Consider the following 17,251-nt stretch of genomic DNA (forward strand, 5'->3'; position numbering starts at 1 on the left):
ATACTGTAAATACTCTCTGAGGCTTCTTCCCACTGTGCCTTTCATCAGAAAATTCTAGCACTTTCTACCTGAGATACGACAACTGTGGCTTTGTATCTGTGATGGCAGCCAAAGAAGACCAGCGGCTTCACATTGTAGAATAACAGTAAGAATTTTTTTCCTTCCTTCCTTCCTTCCTTCCTTCCTTCCTTCCTTCCTTCCTTCCTTCCTTCCTTCCTCTTTCTAGACAGGGTCTCATGTAGCACAGGCTGGCCTCAAACTTGATATGTAGTCAAGGACAACCTTGAACTTCTGATCTTCCTGCCTCAACATCCTGAGTCCTGAGATGATGACCTATACCACCCCTCATTGTGTATTCAGTGCTGGGGATAGAACACAGAGCTTCATGCAGGCTAGACAAGCCCTCTGCCAACAGAAATGCATTCCAATCCCCAACTTTCTGTCTCATCAAGAATCAATTGTATTCTGGAAAATATCCTACATTTCATAGATTTTTCAGAAATGCACACAAAATGTCTAGAATTTAAAAACACATAAAAAACCCCACCCCTTCCTGCTCATATAATCCCTTTTCTCTCAGCTACATTATTGCCACAGACACCTAACTTGTTTTCCAATATGGGATAAAATAGGAGAGAGGTCTTGGCTAATTACACCACAGAGTTCTGTCTTCCCCCTTTTTATGCACTGTACGTACAGACCGTCAACAACTGCATCTTATTTTCTCCCCCTTTCCGCCTTGATTGAGGCAGAGAAAGCATGCATAGCTACTGCCATCACAAATATCCATCCAGAGTGTAATTATCGCATCATTATATTCGCTATTTCACTTGTCATGTACTATTAGAAGGTAACAAGATCATTGTCAGTCAGAGATTGTGGAGATAATTAGAGCATCCATGGGGTAGCAGGAAATCAAATCGGTGCCGGTCCCCAGCAAGGCCGAGGCGCCCAATGTAATTAAAGGGGAAATATGCAAAGGTTGAGATGAATCAAAGCCCTCGGGGATCAGCCACCATGACTGATTGGAGAGCAGCTCTTCCAGGATCTGACTCTGCAGATGGTGATACTGAAATAGGTGTATGGTTAAGAGGCAGCGAGGTCTGCCAGAAATAGCATGTCAAAGAGTATCTGTGACATCTGTGGTACTGGATTCAGCAAAGCCCGGGATTTGGTTTATTTTCCAACCCACTGCTTTTCTTTCCTTCCCCTCATTGTTGGTTTTTTTTTTTTTTTTTTCTTTTTTCCTAATCTGGCAGTTCCTCTGGCTATAAAATGGCGCCTAGTCAAGTGGGATTTCCCTCAACTGTTGCTCTGGCCATTTTAAGTTTTTGTTTTTTTCCCCTGCAATGTACTCTGCCACTGAGATACTTCTCCAGCTTGGTTTATTTTAGATTTATCTTATTTGTGTGGTGGGGGGACAGGCACACAGGTGCACATGTGGGTATATTTGCTCTTGGATGGAGATCAGAGGAGCCTGTTGGATCCCTGGGAGGTGGAGTTACAGGGGGTTGTGACCAAACTTGTAGGAGCATCAGGTGCTCTTAAGCACTAAGCCATCTTTCTCGTCTCCCAAATGAGCTTCTTTAAGCCTGGGAGCTCTCCTTGTGCCCGTCCAGAAATTTTGTCACATGTCCCTAGACTTTTCCAAGAGTGCTGTGGCACCTCAGGAGTCTATATAGCAGAGGTTCTCAACCTATGGGAACCACCTTGGGTGTCACAGGGTTCGCATATCAGATACCCTGCATATCTGATATTTACATTACGATTCATAACAGTAGTAAAATTACAGTTATGAAGCAGCAACGAAATAATTTTATGGTGGGGGGAGCGACATCACATGAGGAACTGTGTTAAAGGGTCTTGGCACTAGGAAGGTTGGGAACCACTGCCATACAATATCTCCGATTTCTGTTCTCTTTTGTGTTCAAAGCTTATCCAGCAGTTACCTCATTCCAACTGACCTTGACTGCTTTATTTTTTCCTCCATTGAGGCACAGACTGTAACCCAAACAGTAAATTCAGCAGTTTTAAAGGAAAAATCAACATTGCATTTATTTTTGTATGTTTGTACATGTGTGCACATATATGTGTGTGGGCACATGTGGGGGTCAGAGGACAACTTTTCGGAGTCAGTTCTCTTGGACTGAAGGGATCTACCATGTGAGGACACAACTCAGGGAGCCCAGTTCAGCAGCAAGTGGCTTTGCCCTGCTCTCCGGCTATCTCTCTAGCCCAATTTTATCAGTCCAAAACATGGAAATTTACCCTGCCCTTCTTTCTTTCAGACACGGTCTCACGTAGGCCAGACTAGCCTTAAGAATGACTTCAAACTGTAAAAACAAACAGGTGTGTGTGTGTGTGTGTGTGTGTGTGTGTGTGAGAGAGAGAGAGAGAGAGAGAGAGAGAGAGAGAGAGAGAGAGAGAGAAACAGACTTGAGTCAATTCTCTCCTGCCACCTCCCAGTGACAAAACTCAGACTGTAGGGCTTGGTGACAAATGCTCTATCCTGCTGAGCCACCTCACTGAATTTCTAATCCTTCTGCCTCCACCTCCCAAATCCTAGGATTACAGGTGTGCACCACATCTAATTTCTCCAGAGCAGGGGGTGGGCCTCAGGGCTTTGTGCACACACAGTGAAGACTCAACCGAGTTACAACAAGCTCCCTTGGGATGTTCGTTTGATTCAGAACATACAAAATGAAAACATAAACAAATGCATCATCACCAAAGGATGCTGGACTAGCTACTGGTCAATACCTGCTTTGGGAGGGTCACTTGCCAGTGTGAAGAGGACCTTACTTGCATCCTGGGGGATGCAAGGACAGGGATGGGGGTGGGGTGTCTTTTCTAGAACTTGGTCTAGAGTGCTGGCCGCTTCTTTCCTAACTACGAATGGCACCTCACACAAAGAAACTCTGGAAACTTGGGTCACAGTTTTTAATAACATGGCACATTTACATTACACAAGAAGGCTCCTCCAATGAGACATGCTAAAGATTCCGTTGCTTCCCTTCCTGTTCGAGTAGGATCCGGAAAGGACTTTTTTTTCTTTTTTTTTTTCCTTTTTTTTTACATACAAGAGAAACAGCAAAAAAGGCCTGTACAGAGCGATCCCTTTACAATGCTGAGAGCTACCACTACAGTCCCAGTGCACAGAACCCTTGGGATTTGTTTTTTTAGTTGTTATCTTTAAAAAAACAAAACAAAACAAAAAAGAAAACAAAAAGAAAAGAAAACACTGCACACGTCTGGTGTCCACAAAATCTGAATTCACAACTAAACCTTCAGTTGACTACTAAAATAGATCTCTCCGCTTTTAAAAACAATGGTCTGTAGTTTACATTTTTTTCTTTTTTTGGAAAAAAACAAACAAACAGGATAACAATGTCAGGTAGCACTTTAATATACTAGAGGACCAAATGGGACTAATTTTTATTTCTTACATGTATTTTACAGGCCAGTAGACAAGATATATTGTATTTTCTCGGCTAGTAAAGTCATATTCTCTCCAAATATGTAGACAAGAGGGTTAATGTCTTTATAAAAGTGTCATGAAGACATTAAGACTGGTGAGAACTCAACATACACGCACACATGCCCACATACAGGTTTGCACAAGAGTACACACACGCACGCACGCACGCACTCACTCACGAGCACACACTTCTCTCTGCCACCTTTTGCCCTCCATAATTCCTGATGGCTGTTACACGATCTACTTGTTCAGCTCTTCCCAGGCTTCCATTTCCTATCGGAGTATCAACGATTCACATTGGGCTCCGTGAACCTTCAATTCGTCAGTTACCATGGAAACATACCCATCCTCGGAGAAAACCCAGACAGGACCTGTGTGAGTGTCCTTAAATCACATTATGGAACAAGGAAGTGTGTACATGCTATGAGATAGGACTCGGGGTAGAGGGTGAGGAAGGCATGGTTCCCACTGGAAGCTGCCCGAAACAGACAAGGCTCACCCGCCCCCTGATTATCAAAGAACAATCCCATCTTCCCTGGGCAAAGCTGCTTCCGGTTCTTAGTTACACTTCAGGAGTGGGGGGGGGTGTACATCTTTCCCCATCTCTCCCCAGAAGACCACAAGCAGCAACTTCAGATGCAAAATTCCAGCCTGGGTTCCAGATTTAAAAAAAAAAAAGACAGGGGTGGAGGGTGTTATCCATTTGAAAAACAAAACCAAACCAGGAAAAAAAAAAAAAAAAAAAAAAGGAAAACAGTTGTATAACATCTCAGGTAAGCGCTTGTTCAGGGAAAATATGACCTTAAGTATGTTGTAAATGGATTTGAAAAGGCTCCTTTGAATTATATGGGCTTTGGGGAAAAGCCCTGGTGTTCATTGCATAGTTGAAGGGTTTAGCAGATGGGAACACGGCCTCCTTGGAGGGCCGAGTTCACTGATATTAGACTTGTAAATAGCACATCTGAAGAAGTATTAATGTATTATGTTACTTAATCTTTACCTATTTACATCTGTACAAGTAAAGCTTTCGTCTTTATCTTTTGCATATATGAACCGTCAGCTCATGAAGCAATCTCTCTTTACACTCTATGTACATACATGCCTCCTCCTCCCAGACAGCTCTGGGGGGCAGATAGCTTTCCCCCCACCCCCATTATCATCAGATCCTTGTGTGTCATTACCTTCACCGTTTTGGTTCAAATCAAAGTTTGATGCAAGGAACAACAAAACTCAAAAGTAAGGAAATGTAAGGACAAACAGGACCTGGCTAAAAGGTCTGAAAAATTCCAACATTAATATACAAAAACATTTCAACACCCAAACGGAGTCTCTGTCCATTTTTTTTTTTCTTCCCCAGGGGAAGAGTTGGAGTTCTGCACCTCTCAGTTTTGGGGGTGCAGGAGTTGTCTCTGGAGTCTTGCGGGGGGGGGGGGTGTTCCTGGGGATTTTCTCCCCAACTCTGAGGTCCTTCTCGTCCTCCTGGCTTATCGAGCTTCAATGTCCTTCAGTGTGTGGGACGGTGGTCTCTCTCGGATTTCAGCCGACAGAGGCGTAGTCCTCCGGGGGGATCCCGGGCGGCCCCCCAATGTGGAAATGAGCGGAGGTGGGGCGCTGAGCGCCGCGGTGGGCGGGGTCTTGTTGAGCAGTCCATTCTGGTGGCCCGCAGTGGGGCTGATGCGAGGGTAGTGCATACTAGGCAAGCCTGGTGTAAGCAGGCTCGGGTGTGGGAGGTGTCCGTCCAGAGAAGCAGGGTGCACAGCGTGCAACCGTGGGTGCTCGTAGTCCTCCCGAAGCACGTGCAGCCGCTCGCGCTCATCCAGGTGTCCGCCCCGTTCATGCTCCCGTCGAGGGTCCACGGCTAGCGGATGATGGTGGTGATGGTGGTGGTGGCTATAATCATGAGGCTCCCTGTCCCTGAAGGAGCGGTCGGCTTCATACAACCGGGGTGTGGAGAGCCGGTGCAGGGGGTCATTCCTGAGCAGGAAGTCCCTGCCCAGAGGGTCCCTTCGGTGCATGTCCAAGTCACGGTAAGGGTCCCTCAAGGGGTCCCGCATGGGGTCCCAGTGGAAAGAGGGGTACGGGAAGCGCTCTCCCCCTGGGATCGGGCTGAGGCCCATAAATGGGGTCATCATGCGTGTCCTGTCCAGACTACCGATACTGTTCATGGCATGGATGCCAGTCACTCCCACGGTCATGGGCATGGATGCCAGGGGCGCCGGGTGCACGCTGGCACTGGCTGATGAGCTGGGTGGAGGTGCCTCTGAGGTCCTATGGGCCTGTGGGGCCTCTGTAGGTAGGTCATGGTCTTCCTTGCGTTCCTCTTTGACCTTGACCTCGGCGCTCTTCTTGGGGTTCTCGTAGGCTGGCTCACCCTTGCGTGGCTCGGCCTCCCGGCTAGAGGTGCTATTAGGCCTGGTGCTGTCCATACCTGGTGTCCTCACATAGGGTGACGGCACCCGGGACAGCTGCTTGGGTTCCTCGCCTGCTACACGTCCCTCGTGGCTGTGCCCATCTCTCTCAGGCAGGTGGCCTTCCTTGGCTTTGTGCTCTTCGGTGGTCAGGTCCTTTCGGGATCCCGAGTGGTCTCTCTCCCTCTCTTTTGGTTTATCTTTCTCACGAGCCTCAGTATTCAAATGACCCCTGGTCGTCGGATCAGTGGAGCTGCGGTTATGGCCCAGGGCGCTCACCGGGACGGGAGGTGCTGGGGAAGGATGGCTGGGGTGTCTTTTCTCAACGCTTTCCCTGCAAGGGGGAAGAGGGGGAAAAATGAAATGGGCTTGCCAGCCAGGCAAGAAGCGGCCAATGAGATGGTGGTGAGGACAGGCTAGATCACCCAGGTATCAGGCAGTGTCCTGCACCAGGGCAAAGCCAGCCAACCTGCTCTAACCTAGATTCTAGAGGCAGCTTTATGGGTGAAGGCCTATAGATGAGGGTAATCGGGGGTCCTGCCTTGATCAAGGTCACCGAGAAAGTGCATGGAGAGCCATTGTAGACCAGGGTGGTCACCGAGGAATTCGGCAAAACAGCCCACCTGTTTAGCTTCTCAGAATAGCTCTGAGTTAAGAGTCCAGCCCAAACGCAAATTAAGACTTTTCTTCTGACTTCATATATAAAGTTAAGGAGGGGAAGAGTTTAATATAGACACGAGGGGGGTTTCCAGCAGCTGACTCTGGGAACAAAGGCACTGCACTTCAGGTTGAAGAATATAGATGCACAATAAGAGTAGTTGGAAAGGTAGCACCACCCTCCAGATTACTGGAGTGTCAGAGAGCTCCAAGCTGATGTGTAGACAGACCAGGCAGACATGGGAGTCAGAACACAAAACCTCACTGACTGAGGACCCTGTAGGAGAGGATCCATGAAGAGACCGTGAGAGGAAACTTTTAGGAACCTGGCTTGGTCAGGGTGTCTATGAACTGGGGATAAAAAGCAGAATAACAGATGATAAACAGTTCAGACTCAGAGAATTAAGAGGGAGAGCTGATGCATCTCAGGCTGAGACTCAGGATGAATGTGGAGAAGCCAGAGATTGTGTGGATGAAACATGGCAGAGATCAGAGTGCAGGGGACCACATTGGGGATGCTTTGGAAGCTGTCCTACAAATTTTACTTCCTGCTAACACACAGAAGGCTGGCAAGAATAGCCTTAAAGTGGGGGAAAAAATAAAAACATCTTTCAAGTTTCCCAACTTCAATACAAGAGGTCATTTCTCCATCAAGAAAAACCAAAGTAAAGCCTGCTGACTGCAGGTTACATTCTACTCAATGAGAAATTCAGAAAACCCAGGCTCTATGGGTGTGGCCCCCTTTAGCACTTTAGAATCCCTATAGGGTTTTTTAAGAATCACAATTTCCTTAAATGATAATTTATCTTTTTCCTCCTATAGTAAACCAACCAATGTAGCATGATGGACTATGAAAGACATCTAAGTCCATTTTTCTGAGACAGGGTTTCTCTAGGTAGTCCTGGTAGACCAGGCTGGCCTCCAACTCACAGAGATCCTCCTGCCTCTACCGTTGGAGTGCTGGGATTAAAGGCGTATAACACTTTATCAGTCATATTTAGAATCTGGAAAGTTGACCTCTTTTACATTACTAGAACACATACATGCACAATGCCCAAAGTAAAGTCAAAGATCTGAATCAAATTGCAATTTTGCTGCGTGTCTGTGTGTATGTGTGCATGCACGCACGTGCCTGCAGGTACAAACCATCAAGCGACTGTGAAGGGTAGACAGTAGCCTTGGGCATTAGACACAAAGGCAAGGTGGGACAAGATCTCTGGGATTACACACACACACACACACACACACACACACACACACCACATACATACATACACACCACACACACATACACCACACACACGCACTCACACACACGCCACACATACACCACGCACACACACACACACAACACACACATACACACACACAGCACACATACACACACGAACAACACACACATACACACACACACACACACACACACACACACACACCACACACAGGACTGTGCCCAGCTTTGGATGGATGCTCAGGACCTGAGCTCAGGCCCTTACACTTGCAGGGTTAAGTGTATTACCTACTGAGCAATCCTAACTTTCAATCCTAAATACACAAGGAAATTACCAATAGGGGTTGGGATGTTTTGTTTGTTTGTTGCCAGGTGTATACTGACAGGACTTAGCAGGTTTTTTATTCCAAATGAAAATAGCCTAAAGAAAGAAAAGAACATATTTGTGAAGAATGTCACATTCTTCACAAAAACACGGAGACATTTCTTCTTTGAAGAATTTTTTAGGAAAGGGTTATAGTTAGTATGGAGTCAACAATGGTTAATAAAATTAATAATTCCCTGGAAAACCAAATGCAAAGTCGAGTTTCCTGGTGCTGCTGTCTAAATTCAGATTAGTAAAAACAACAACAACAACAACAAAGCTGTAGCGATTGTGAGCCCCAGGATTTTTAGTTTGGATGACACTTGAGAAAAAGAGGATGAGGTAATGTAAACATGACTTACTAGAAGCAAATGAAAAGGGAGCGAAAAGAGAAAAAAACCCAAAACCAAAAAAACACAAAAAAAACCTATGGGTGACTGGATGGATTTCACGACTCAAAAGCAAACATGGCAGATTCATGCTGTGTGTGTCTGGCTCCAAGCTCCAACTGGTTGTCTACAGGAGGATGTCTACTTGGACACACTAATGTTCCAGGGAATTTGGGTGGCTTGTATGGGTAACTGCTTCTGAGAGAGGCACCTTGCACTATGTTCTAGTGATAGGTTATGGTCACCATCTGCTCGGCACCATAGGGTGCAGGGAGGGCCACTTGGTATTGACTGGAAAGGAACTGGGGAGCTACAGAGGTCTTAAGCACAAGGCTGGGGCAAGGGAGAGGTGGGGTGGCTGGTTCTGACTGGAGTGTGGCACAGGGCGGCACAGGGCGGTTTCTTTCCGTACCTTTCCTTGTCATCTTTACTAACGGAGGAGTCTCGTTTATCTACATCTCTATCTCTGTCATGGGCTGCAGCGGACGCACTGCGCTCCAACTCCCCTGGCTTCAGCCAGGGCGGAGGGGTCGGGAACGACGGAGGCGTTCGGTGCAGCCGGTTCCAGGGTTCGTGAGGATTGCTAAAGTTCTGCACACTGGGGCTATCCTTGTGGCCGAACACTGAGTTGGGTGCTGAAATGGTGAAGTGGAGAACAAAAAAGGTTTCAGAGAAATCTCAATAGAAACCTGTCGTAGTGAAGGTACTTACCAAAAACTTTAACAGCATTCAGAGTTAAAATGAATACATGTTATTGGCAGCTGGAAAAGGAAAGGAGATTAACACACTCATTAGAGGAACACTCGTCCTACACTGCAGAGGCAGCTCACAGCTTAAAAAAAAAACTTCAATGAAGAGGAAAAAGTGAGAAGGGGTGGAGCAGGTATGCGGATACTCCGTCGGACACAGGTGGGCATGCAAGTCCCAGGCATGCGGGAAGGCGCATTATGACCATGTGATAGATGAACAGTTCAGCTCAGCAGAATCCACTGGTCCTCTGCCTAGCACACCCTGCCGAATGCTACTCCTTCCAGCATTAGTGACAATGAACATCCAAAAAGACCATGCAGGACTGTGTCCTTGACAAGGCATGGATCTGCATGCTGTGTTTTTGCTTGCTTGATTGCTTTCTTCCTTTGTCTTTTTGAGACATGGTATTATGGATCCCTGGATGGCCTCAAACTCCCTACATAGTTAAGGATGAGCCTAAAGCCTCCACCTTCCCAGAGCTGGGATTACAGGCTTGTGCCATTTTCCTCATACTTCTGGAGACAGAGGACTTCCTGCTTGCCAGGCAAGTACTCTACCCAGAGTCGCATCCCTAGGCATGTCATTCTCCACTGTACTTCTTTTCAATCTCGTTACATCAAAAGTAGAGCAAAAGCAATTTTTTTTCTTTATAGTTGTAGCCAAAGTGAACTTCTGGTAGTGACTGAGCACCCACCACTCCTAACACACAGAGCCTGTGTCAACAGTGAACTCTTCTTACAAGGAGGCTAGGGTACTCAAACCCAACTTCACTGTGAAACCTGCCTTTGGAAGGCTCTAACCCAAATTTGTTTCAGACAGACCCTCTATTAAACACACAGACACACATTTATTTATTTTACCTTATGTGTATGGGTGTTTGTGTGTGTGTGGGTGCATGCGGGCGCACCATGTATGTGTCTGATGTCCAGCCTATAGAGGCCAGAAGGAGGCTTCAGATGCCTTGGAACTGGAATTACAGATTGTTATGAGTTGTCATGTATGTGCCGAGAACCAAGCCTGGGTCCTCTGTAAGAGCAGCAAGTTTGAACTACATCTCTCCATCTCTGAAAGATGTTAGCCCTTCATGGTACCTTCATTTTCATTTTCTTTTCAACAGGGTCTCACTATGCAGCCCTGGCTGTCCTGGAACTCACTCTGTAGACCAGGCTGGCCTCAAACTCAGAGAGATCCACCTGCCTCTGCCTCTGCCTCCTGAGGGCTGGGATTAAAGGCGTGCACCACCACACTGATCTGTTCCCTCTGTTTCTAAAGGATTTTTAGTTCCAGAAGTAAACTCTAGGCCTTGCCCATGCTAGACAAGTTCTCTATCATTGAGCCATGCCCTCAGACCTCACTGGGGGATTTTAGGCAAATGCTCTGTCACTGACCCATATACTCAGTTTAAATTAGTTTTCCCGAAGTAAACTCCCCCTTTTCCTCCAAGGGTCTAAAGCCATGTACGGGTCAGAGAAACCGCGCAAGGGAGATATAAAAATCAAGAGGTACTCACTAACTGAAGGGTTTCCAAGTCCCCCGAAGGCATTGCCACCGACTGCAGCAAGGCCTGTGAATGTAGACGGCCGGTTAAAAGGCTCTGTGAATGAGATGGGGAAGGAAGAGACAGTGGTTAAGGACATGCCAGTGAGGAACACAGGTGTGCTGTTTGCTGGGAATGTGACAGACTCTTTGCTGCACCTTGACTCTCCCGCTGGGCTGTGTAAGGGTATTCCTGTGCTTGGACTTAGGCACTGGGTCAGCAAGAGTCCCAGGGGGTTCATTTTCCAGAGTGTCAGGCTTTGCATGATTCCAGCTTTGCACTGGGGATGACCCTGGGCAAACTCAGAACCCAGCCTTCTAAACTGCCTTCCTGCCTGCAAAAGGTTCCTGTCTGTCTCTGTCTCTCTTTTTCTCTCACTGCTTTAGACATGTCTCATCTAACTCAGGGTGTCTTCAAACTTGATATAAGTCAAGGCTAGACCAGAACTGATTCTCCTGCCTCATTTCTATATCCTGAGATTCCACACGATAACAAAAATGAGACCATACCAGGCTGTAGACAGGGCTCCATGGTTAAGAACACTCACTGCTCTTCTAGAGAACCTCGGGTTTGATTCCCAGCACCTACACGACAGCTCACAAGAGTCTAACTCCAGTTCCAGGGAAGCTGACACCCACTTCTGGCCTCTGAGGGCAATGCAGCAACAAGCACGGACATTCATGTAGGCAAAACACCCAAACTATATAAAATAAAAATCAGTAATAAAAGCCAGGTGGTGGTGGCACATGCCTTTAATCCCAGCACTTGGGAGGCAGACGCAGGTGGATCTCTGTTGTTTGAGGCCAGCCTGATCTACATAGCAAGTTCTAAGACAGCCAGAGTTACATAGAGACCTTGTCTCAAAAATCCAAATAATAATATAATGATAAATGATATATTATAGTTCTCCTATATATTCCCCACCAGGCTCCACTGCCTGTGTCTGCACACTTCCTGGAAGTGTTACATAGAAAGGCACAGACAGACAGGAGAGACCTGTTTTTAAAAAGTGTGAAAAACCAAAAGCAAAGAGAGCTGCATCGAAGAGCTGTGCTTGTCATAACTTGTTATAATGCTTGTCACATCTACCTTTCTAGCTCCCAGAAGGACCCTTAGGTGTCCTCTACAGGCAGGGTGAGTCTACCCTAAACATACATGTTCTGAGATGCCAAGGAATACTTCTCTGTTCCAAGCCCCTTGTGATGGTTAATACCAAATGTCAACATAACTGGATCTAGAATAACCTAGGGGACACCCTCTGGGCAAAAATGTGGGGGAATGTCTAGATTAGGTTGAGGTGGGCCAACCCACCCTCAGTGTTTGTGGTGCCAGCCCATTGGGTGGGGTCCTGGACTGAATAAAAAGGGGAAGGTGAGCTGAGCACCAGCATCCATCTCTCTCTGCTTCATGAATGCACAATGTGACCAGCGGCCTCACACTGCTGCTACCAGGCCCCACTAATCCTGGGGTTGGAGATCCCAAGGTCCCTCCACAGAAGGCTTAGCAGGTGCCATGAATAGGCTGCCAGCAGGGTTCCTCCATCTTTCTGACTCACCTAGGTGAGCAGCAGGGTTGAGAAAGTTACTGTGATGAGGTGGCGGCCCAAAAGGGGTCCCGGTAGGATGTGCAGCACCTGCAAAACCAAACAGAGCAAAGCCAGAGTTTAGAAAAAGCCCTTGCTAAAGGGACCAAAGAAAAGGCATGGAGGTCAAATTCCATTGCATCCACAGCTCCTGCAGATACAACTCAGTAACAGACAGTATTCCTGTTGGGGCAAAAGAAGTCGCCCCTCCCATCTTTCCCAGCTGGATTGGCGGCCCACTTAGCTTTTGTCAACTTGACACCAAACTGGAGTCATCTGCGAAGAGGGAAATCTATTTGAGAAGATGCCCCTATCAGATTGGCCTGAGAGCAAGGCTGTAGGGCATTTCTCTACTAATGATTGACGTGACTGGTGCCACCCCTGGGCAGGTTGTCCTGGGTGGTATGAGAAAGGCAAATGTGAGCCAGTAGGGCAATCCAGTAACTAACGATCCTCCATGCCCTCTGCTTCAGTTCCTGCCACCAAGTTCCAGCCCTGACTTCTCTTCATGATGGACTGTAAGCTGAAATAAACAATTCCTTCCCCAGGTTGCTTTTGGTCATGGTGCTTTATCACAGCAATGGAAAGCAAATTAAGATGGCTAGCCACCATGAGAAAAGTCATTTGCTGTGTGTGTGTGTGTGTGTGTGTGTGTGAGAGAGAGAGAGAGAGAGAGAGAGAGAGAGAGAGAGAGAGAGAGAGAGAGGAGAGAGAGAGAGAGAATACCTATTGCATATGTGCAAATATGTGCATGTGGTGTCCTGGGGTTAATGTGGAGCGTCTTCCTCAGATACCCTGTACCTTGTTTTTTTTTTTTTTTTTTTTTTTTTTTTTTTTTGAGGGGGTGGACAGGTTTTATCACTGAACCTGGAAATTCTTACTGATTCTGCTATTCTGGGTCACCACTGAGCTCCAGGGATCCTCATGGCTCCATCTCCCTAGCTCTGGGATTATAAATGCAAACTGCCACGCCTAGCTATATGGGTTCAGGCCCTCATGCTATGCAGTAAGCACTTCACTGACTGAACCATCATCCCTACCAGTATCCCTTTATGAAGTTGATGGCACCAGCATTAGGCCTGAGGTACATCCAGAGCACAGGGAACTTCTGTAACCAATTCTGTCTGTAGCGATACGGACTTGCAAACACTGATGTGAGTTCGTCCCTACTGGGCTTCTTAGGAGCCTCTAAAGTAGAGTGGCAGGCCATGGGCTTCCTTCTTCAGCACACCAGCAATGAGTTTTTCACTTCATAGGTGGTCCTGAAGTTGCAGACAGTGCTGCCCTGAGGAGTCCCTGGCCAAGTCCCATTCTCATTACTGAGGGGTATGTAGGTTCTTAGCACCCACTGTAATGGGTCTCAAAAGGCTCACACCACCAAATATACTGCTGGGAGTTGACATTGAATGATGGGAGGCTAAGCCTTCTGATGCCTCTTCATCTCCAGTACCAGGAAAGGATCCTTTATAACTGTGTTGAACTCCCAAATCCTCAGTGTGGCCCAGTTGGTAGGATGCTTGCCTAGTGTGCAGAAATCCCTGGGTTCCATCCCCAGCACTACACAAAATGGGTATGGTAGTGCGTGCTAACCATAGCAGTACTCAAGAGGAAGAGACAGGAGACCAGGAAGGAGCTCAATGTTATCTCACTTATATATGGAGTTCAAGGTCAGCCTAAGCTATGAGACATTATCACAGAACTAAACCTAGAACATCAAGGCAAGGATTGAGTTACTGGCTTTAGTAGTCTACTTTGCCTGCCAGGGAACCCAAGTTTAATTTACATTCCTTTTATCTGACTACAGTTTTCTCTTTTGTTTTCTATTTGGTCAATTTGAATTTTTAAATTTCATTTACTTATGGTGTGTGTGTGTGTGTGTGTGTGTGTGTGTGTGTAGAGCATGCATGAGTGCATGTGGGACAAAGGACAACTTTATGGGAACTGGCTCTCTCCTTCCAACATGTGGAACCTAGAAATATAACTTAGTTGATAGGCCCAGTGACAAACATCTTTACTGCATAAACCATCTTGCTGACCCCAATTTATTATTATTTTAAAATTTTTGTATGTGTAAGTCTTTTGCCTCCATGTACACATATATACCACCATGTGCCTGGTTCCTGCAGAGGCCTGAAGGTATTAGATTCCCTGAAAGTGAAGTTACAGACAGTCAGACAGTATTGAGCTACCATGAGGGTGCTGGGAATCCAACCTGGCTCCTCTGCAATAGTGGCAAGTGCTCTAACTGCTGAGCCATTTCTCCGGCCCCTTAATTAAAACACATCAGATCCCCTTCCTGCAGGAAGCTTGGAAAGGAGGGGAGGAGAGAACAGAAACGTGTGTGGTGTGGTGTGTGTGTGTGTGTGTGTGTGTGTGTGTGTGTGTGTGTGTGTGTATTATGGAAGGACGGTATTTCCAAAAGCTTCACTCGTTATGCCCACTGGGAAGGAAGCCTGAAGAGGCTGGAAAAGCAGCCCTGGCTATCTTGCTTCACCAAGGGCATCTGAAGGAGGCTTTGGGGCTTATTTCAGACATGAGTCCCAGACTCTGGAGATTCAAACTCAGGTCCTGACACTTGTATGACAAACACTTTAACACTGAACCATCTCTCTAGCTCTCTGTTTCTCTTTTGTATCACTGGTCCCTGGAGACCACACAGGTCTCGCAGGCCTGGGTTTGCAGAGTAAGGCTCAGCACATCAGGACAAAGGCTGGAATCTCAGGATCTAAAGGCACCTAAGGGGTTGTCTATCCACATGCACGGAGAAGTAAAAACCAACTTCTTATCTGCACATAGTGAACACGTTCCATAGCCTTCATTAGTCACTACCAATGTTGCCAGCCAAATAAAATTTGGGCCACATACTGTGTAGTACATGCTAGCTAATGTTCTGACAAAGACCCAGGTCCCTGGGGATACACACAGTTCCAGGATTATTGAAGCAAAAGAAGCCAATTCATCCATTTGGCTGCAATGAAGTCCAGGGAGAAATCTCTCTATTTCTCTCCCCAAATTGCTCTCCATGTATCCTTTTCTCAGAGCTAGGTGCCATGGTAACAGAGCCTTCAAATACATTCCCCAGGCAGAACCCACAGTAGGAAAACCTGAGACCCTGGCAATTCCATCCATCCCCAAGGGTGATTTATTTGCTTTGACCACAGGACTACTGTACTGATGTCTGTACTTCTCTCTTGCTCAGTGTAAGAGTCAATGGGTCTACCAAACACGAATCCTGGATCAGAGCCTAGAAAGGCAGAAAACAGGATGGATGTGGAACATGTTCCCTAAGGGTCAGAAATGGTGGACTCCTTCACTGTTTTTGTTCCTAAGGATAAATTCAGAATTCATATAGTGAGCATGTGAAGCCACAGTGCTTGTTACTACAGCTAATGGGGTGCCACCACTCCAAACTATTTGCTGAGCTCTGCGGCAGGGATGGAGAACTAAAAGCTGCTTTAAGAAATACTGAGTGGGCCGGAGATATAGTTCATTGGGTAAAGTGCTTGCCCAGGATGTGTGAAGACCTGGCTTTGATCCTTAACATGACATAAACTAGGTGTGGTGGCACATGCGCTGTGATTCCAGTCCTCAGTAAGTGGAGATAGGAGGGCCAGAGTTCAAGATCAGCCTGGGCTACATAGACAGTTTCAAGGCCAGCTTACGCTACATCAGACCCTGCCTCAAAAGAGAGGGTTGGGGGGGGGGGAGAGAAAGAAAAGAGAAAAGAAAGTTTGGGGTGGTGGCATACATTCCCAGTACTCGGGCAGACCTCTGAGTGAGGCCAGCCTGGTCTACAGAGTGAGTTCCGGGACAGCCAGGGCTACACCAAGAAACCCTGTCTCAAACCAGAAAGATGAAACAGTAGCCAAGTGTGGTAGAAAGGTCATCTCAGTACTTGGAGGCTGAAGCAGAGACTAAGTTCAAATTCAATTTGCTCTACATAGTGAGTTCTGGACGCTCCAGGGTGGCTCAAAAATGAAAAGAAATCATTGAATCATTAAGGACACTTGGTACCAATAGGACCTGTGCTGGTTTGTGTGTGTGTGTGTGTGTGTGTGTGTGTGTGTGCTGGTTTGTGTGTGTGTGTGTGTGTGTGTGTGTGTGTGTACTCATACTACAGCTCATGTGCAGGTCAAAGGACAATTTTCAAGAGTTATTTCTCTCCTTCCACCATGTGATACTAGGGAATCAAACTAAGGACATAAACATTGCCAGTAAGTGCATTTACTCACTAAGCCACATTCCAAGTTCTATTATGGTTAGTTTTAACTGTCAACTTGACAACCTCGAATCAACTGCTAAGAGAATTTCAACTGAGGAATTACCTAGGCCAGGCTGACCTGTGGGTATGTCTGTGAGGGACTGTCTTGACTATTAAATGATATGGTCCACTGTGGGCAGCACCATTCCCCAGGCAGGGCCCTGAGCTTTGAGAGCTGTGAGTTTTTGCCCTGACTTCTCCTCAATGATGGACTATATATAGCCTGGAAGTGTAAGCCAAATAAACCCTTTCCTTCCTTGAGTTGCCTTTTTGTTGGGGTATTTGTTATATCAATAGAAATGAAACTATGACATTACACAAATATTCCATAAGACTACTACATTTGACCCGTGTGTACTTTAAGTGGAAAGGGACAGTTCTCTGATACCCTCTGCCCTCCTCCCCAGCCTGACCTTCTGCACTGTGGAGACTCTGGGAGTACATATTCTCAGAGGTGAAGTGAGTTGTGGTATGAATGAACAGGTCACAAGTCTCATGGACAGAGAGAGCACTCTGGTTCCTACAGGTATCTCCTCCACCATCAAAGTCAACCAAGCAATGTTAATACGTTCTGCAATAGAATAGCCGGCTAGG

At 46.6% G+C, this 17,251-nt stretch overlaps 1 protein-coding gene across 3 annotated transcripts in view; it reads right to left on the reverse strand.

Annotated features, from left to right (window-relative positions):
• Positions 1 to 4,962: 4,962 nt before the first annotated feature.
• The window catches only part of Auts2 (activator of transcription and developmental regulator AUTS2), a 1,069,576-nt gene continuing 1,057,287 nt past the window's right edge, over positions 4,963 to 17,251 (reverse strand). For all 3 annotated transcript variants that reach the window (XM_035444351.1, XM_035444352.1, XM_035444350.1), the window contains 4 exons: positions 12,370 to 12,447; positions 10,788 to 10,871; positions 8,940 to 9,162; positions 4,963 to 6,220 (listed from right to left, as the gene is read on the reverse strand). In XM_035444351.1, coding sequence (XP_035300242.1) covers positions 4,963 to 6,220; positions 8,940 to 9,162; positions 10,788 to 10,871; positions 12,370 to 12,447 — 1,643 coding nt within the window. The remainder of the gene's footprint in view (positions 6,221 to 8,939; positions 9,163 to 10,787; positions 10,872 to 12,369; positions 12,448 to 17,251) is intronic.

Source organism: Cricetulus griseus, chromosome 4 (genome assembly GCF_003668045.3).
Source record: "Cricetulus griseus strain 17A/GY chromosome 4, alternate assembly CriGri-PICRH-1.0, whole genome shotgun sequence".
Classification (NCBI taxonomy): domain Eukaryota; kingdom Metazoa; phylum Chordata; class Mammalia; order Rodentia; family Cricetidae; genus Cricetulus; species Cricetulus griseus.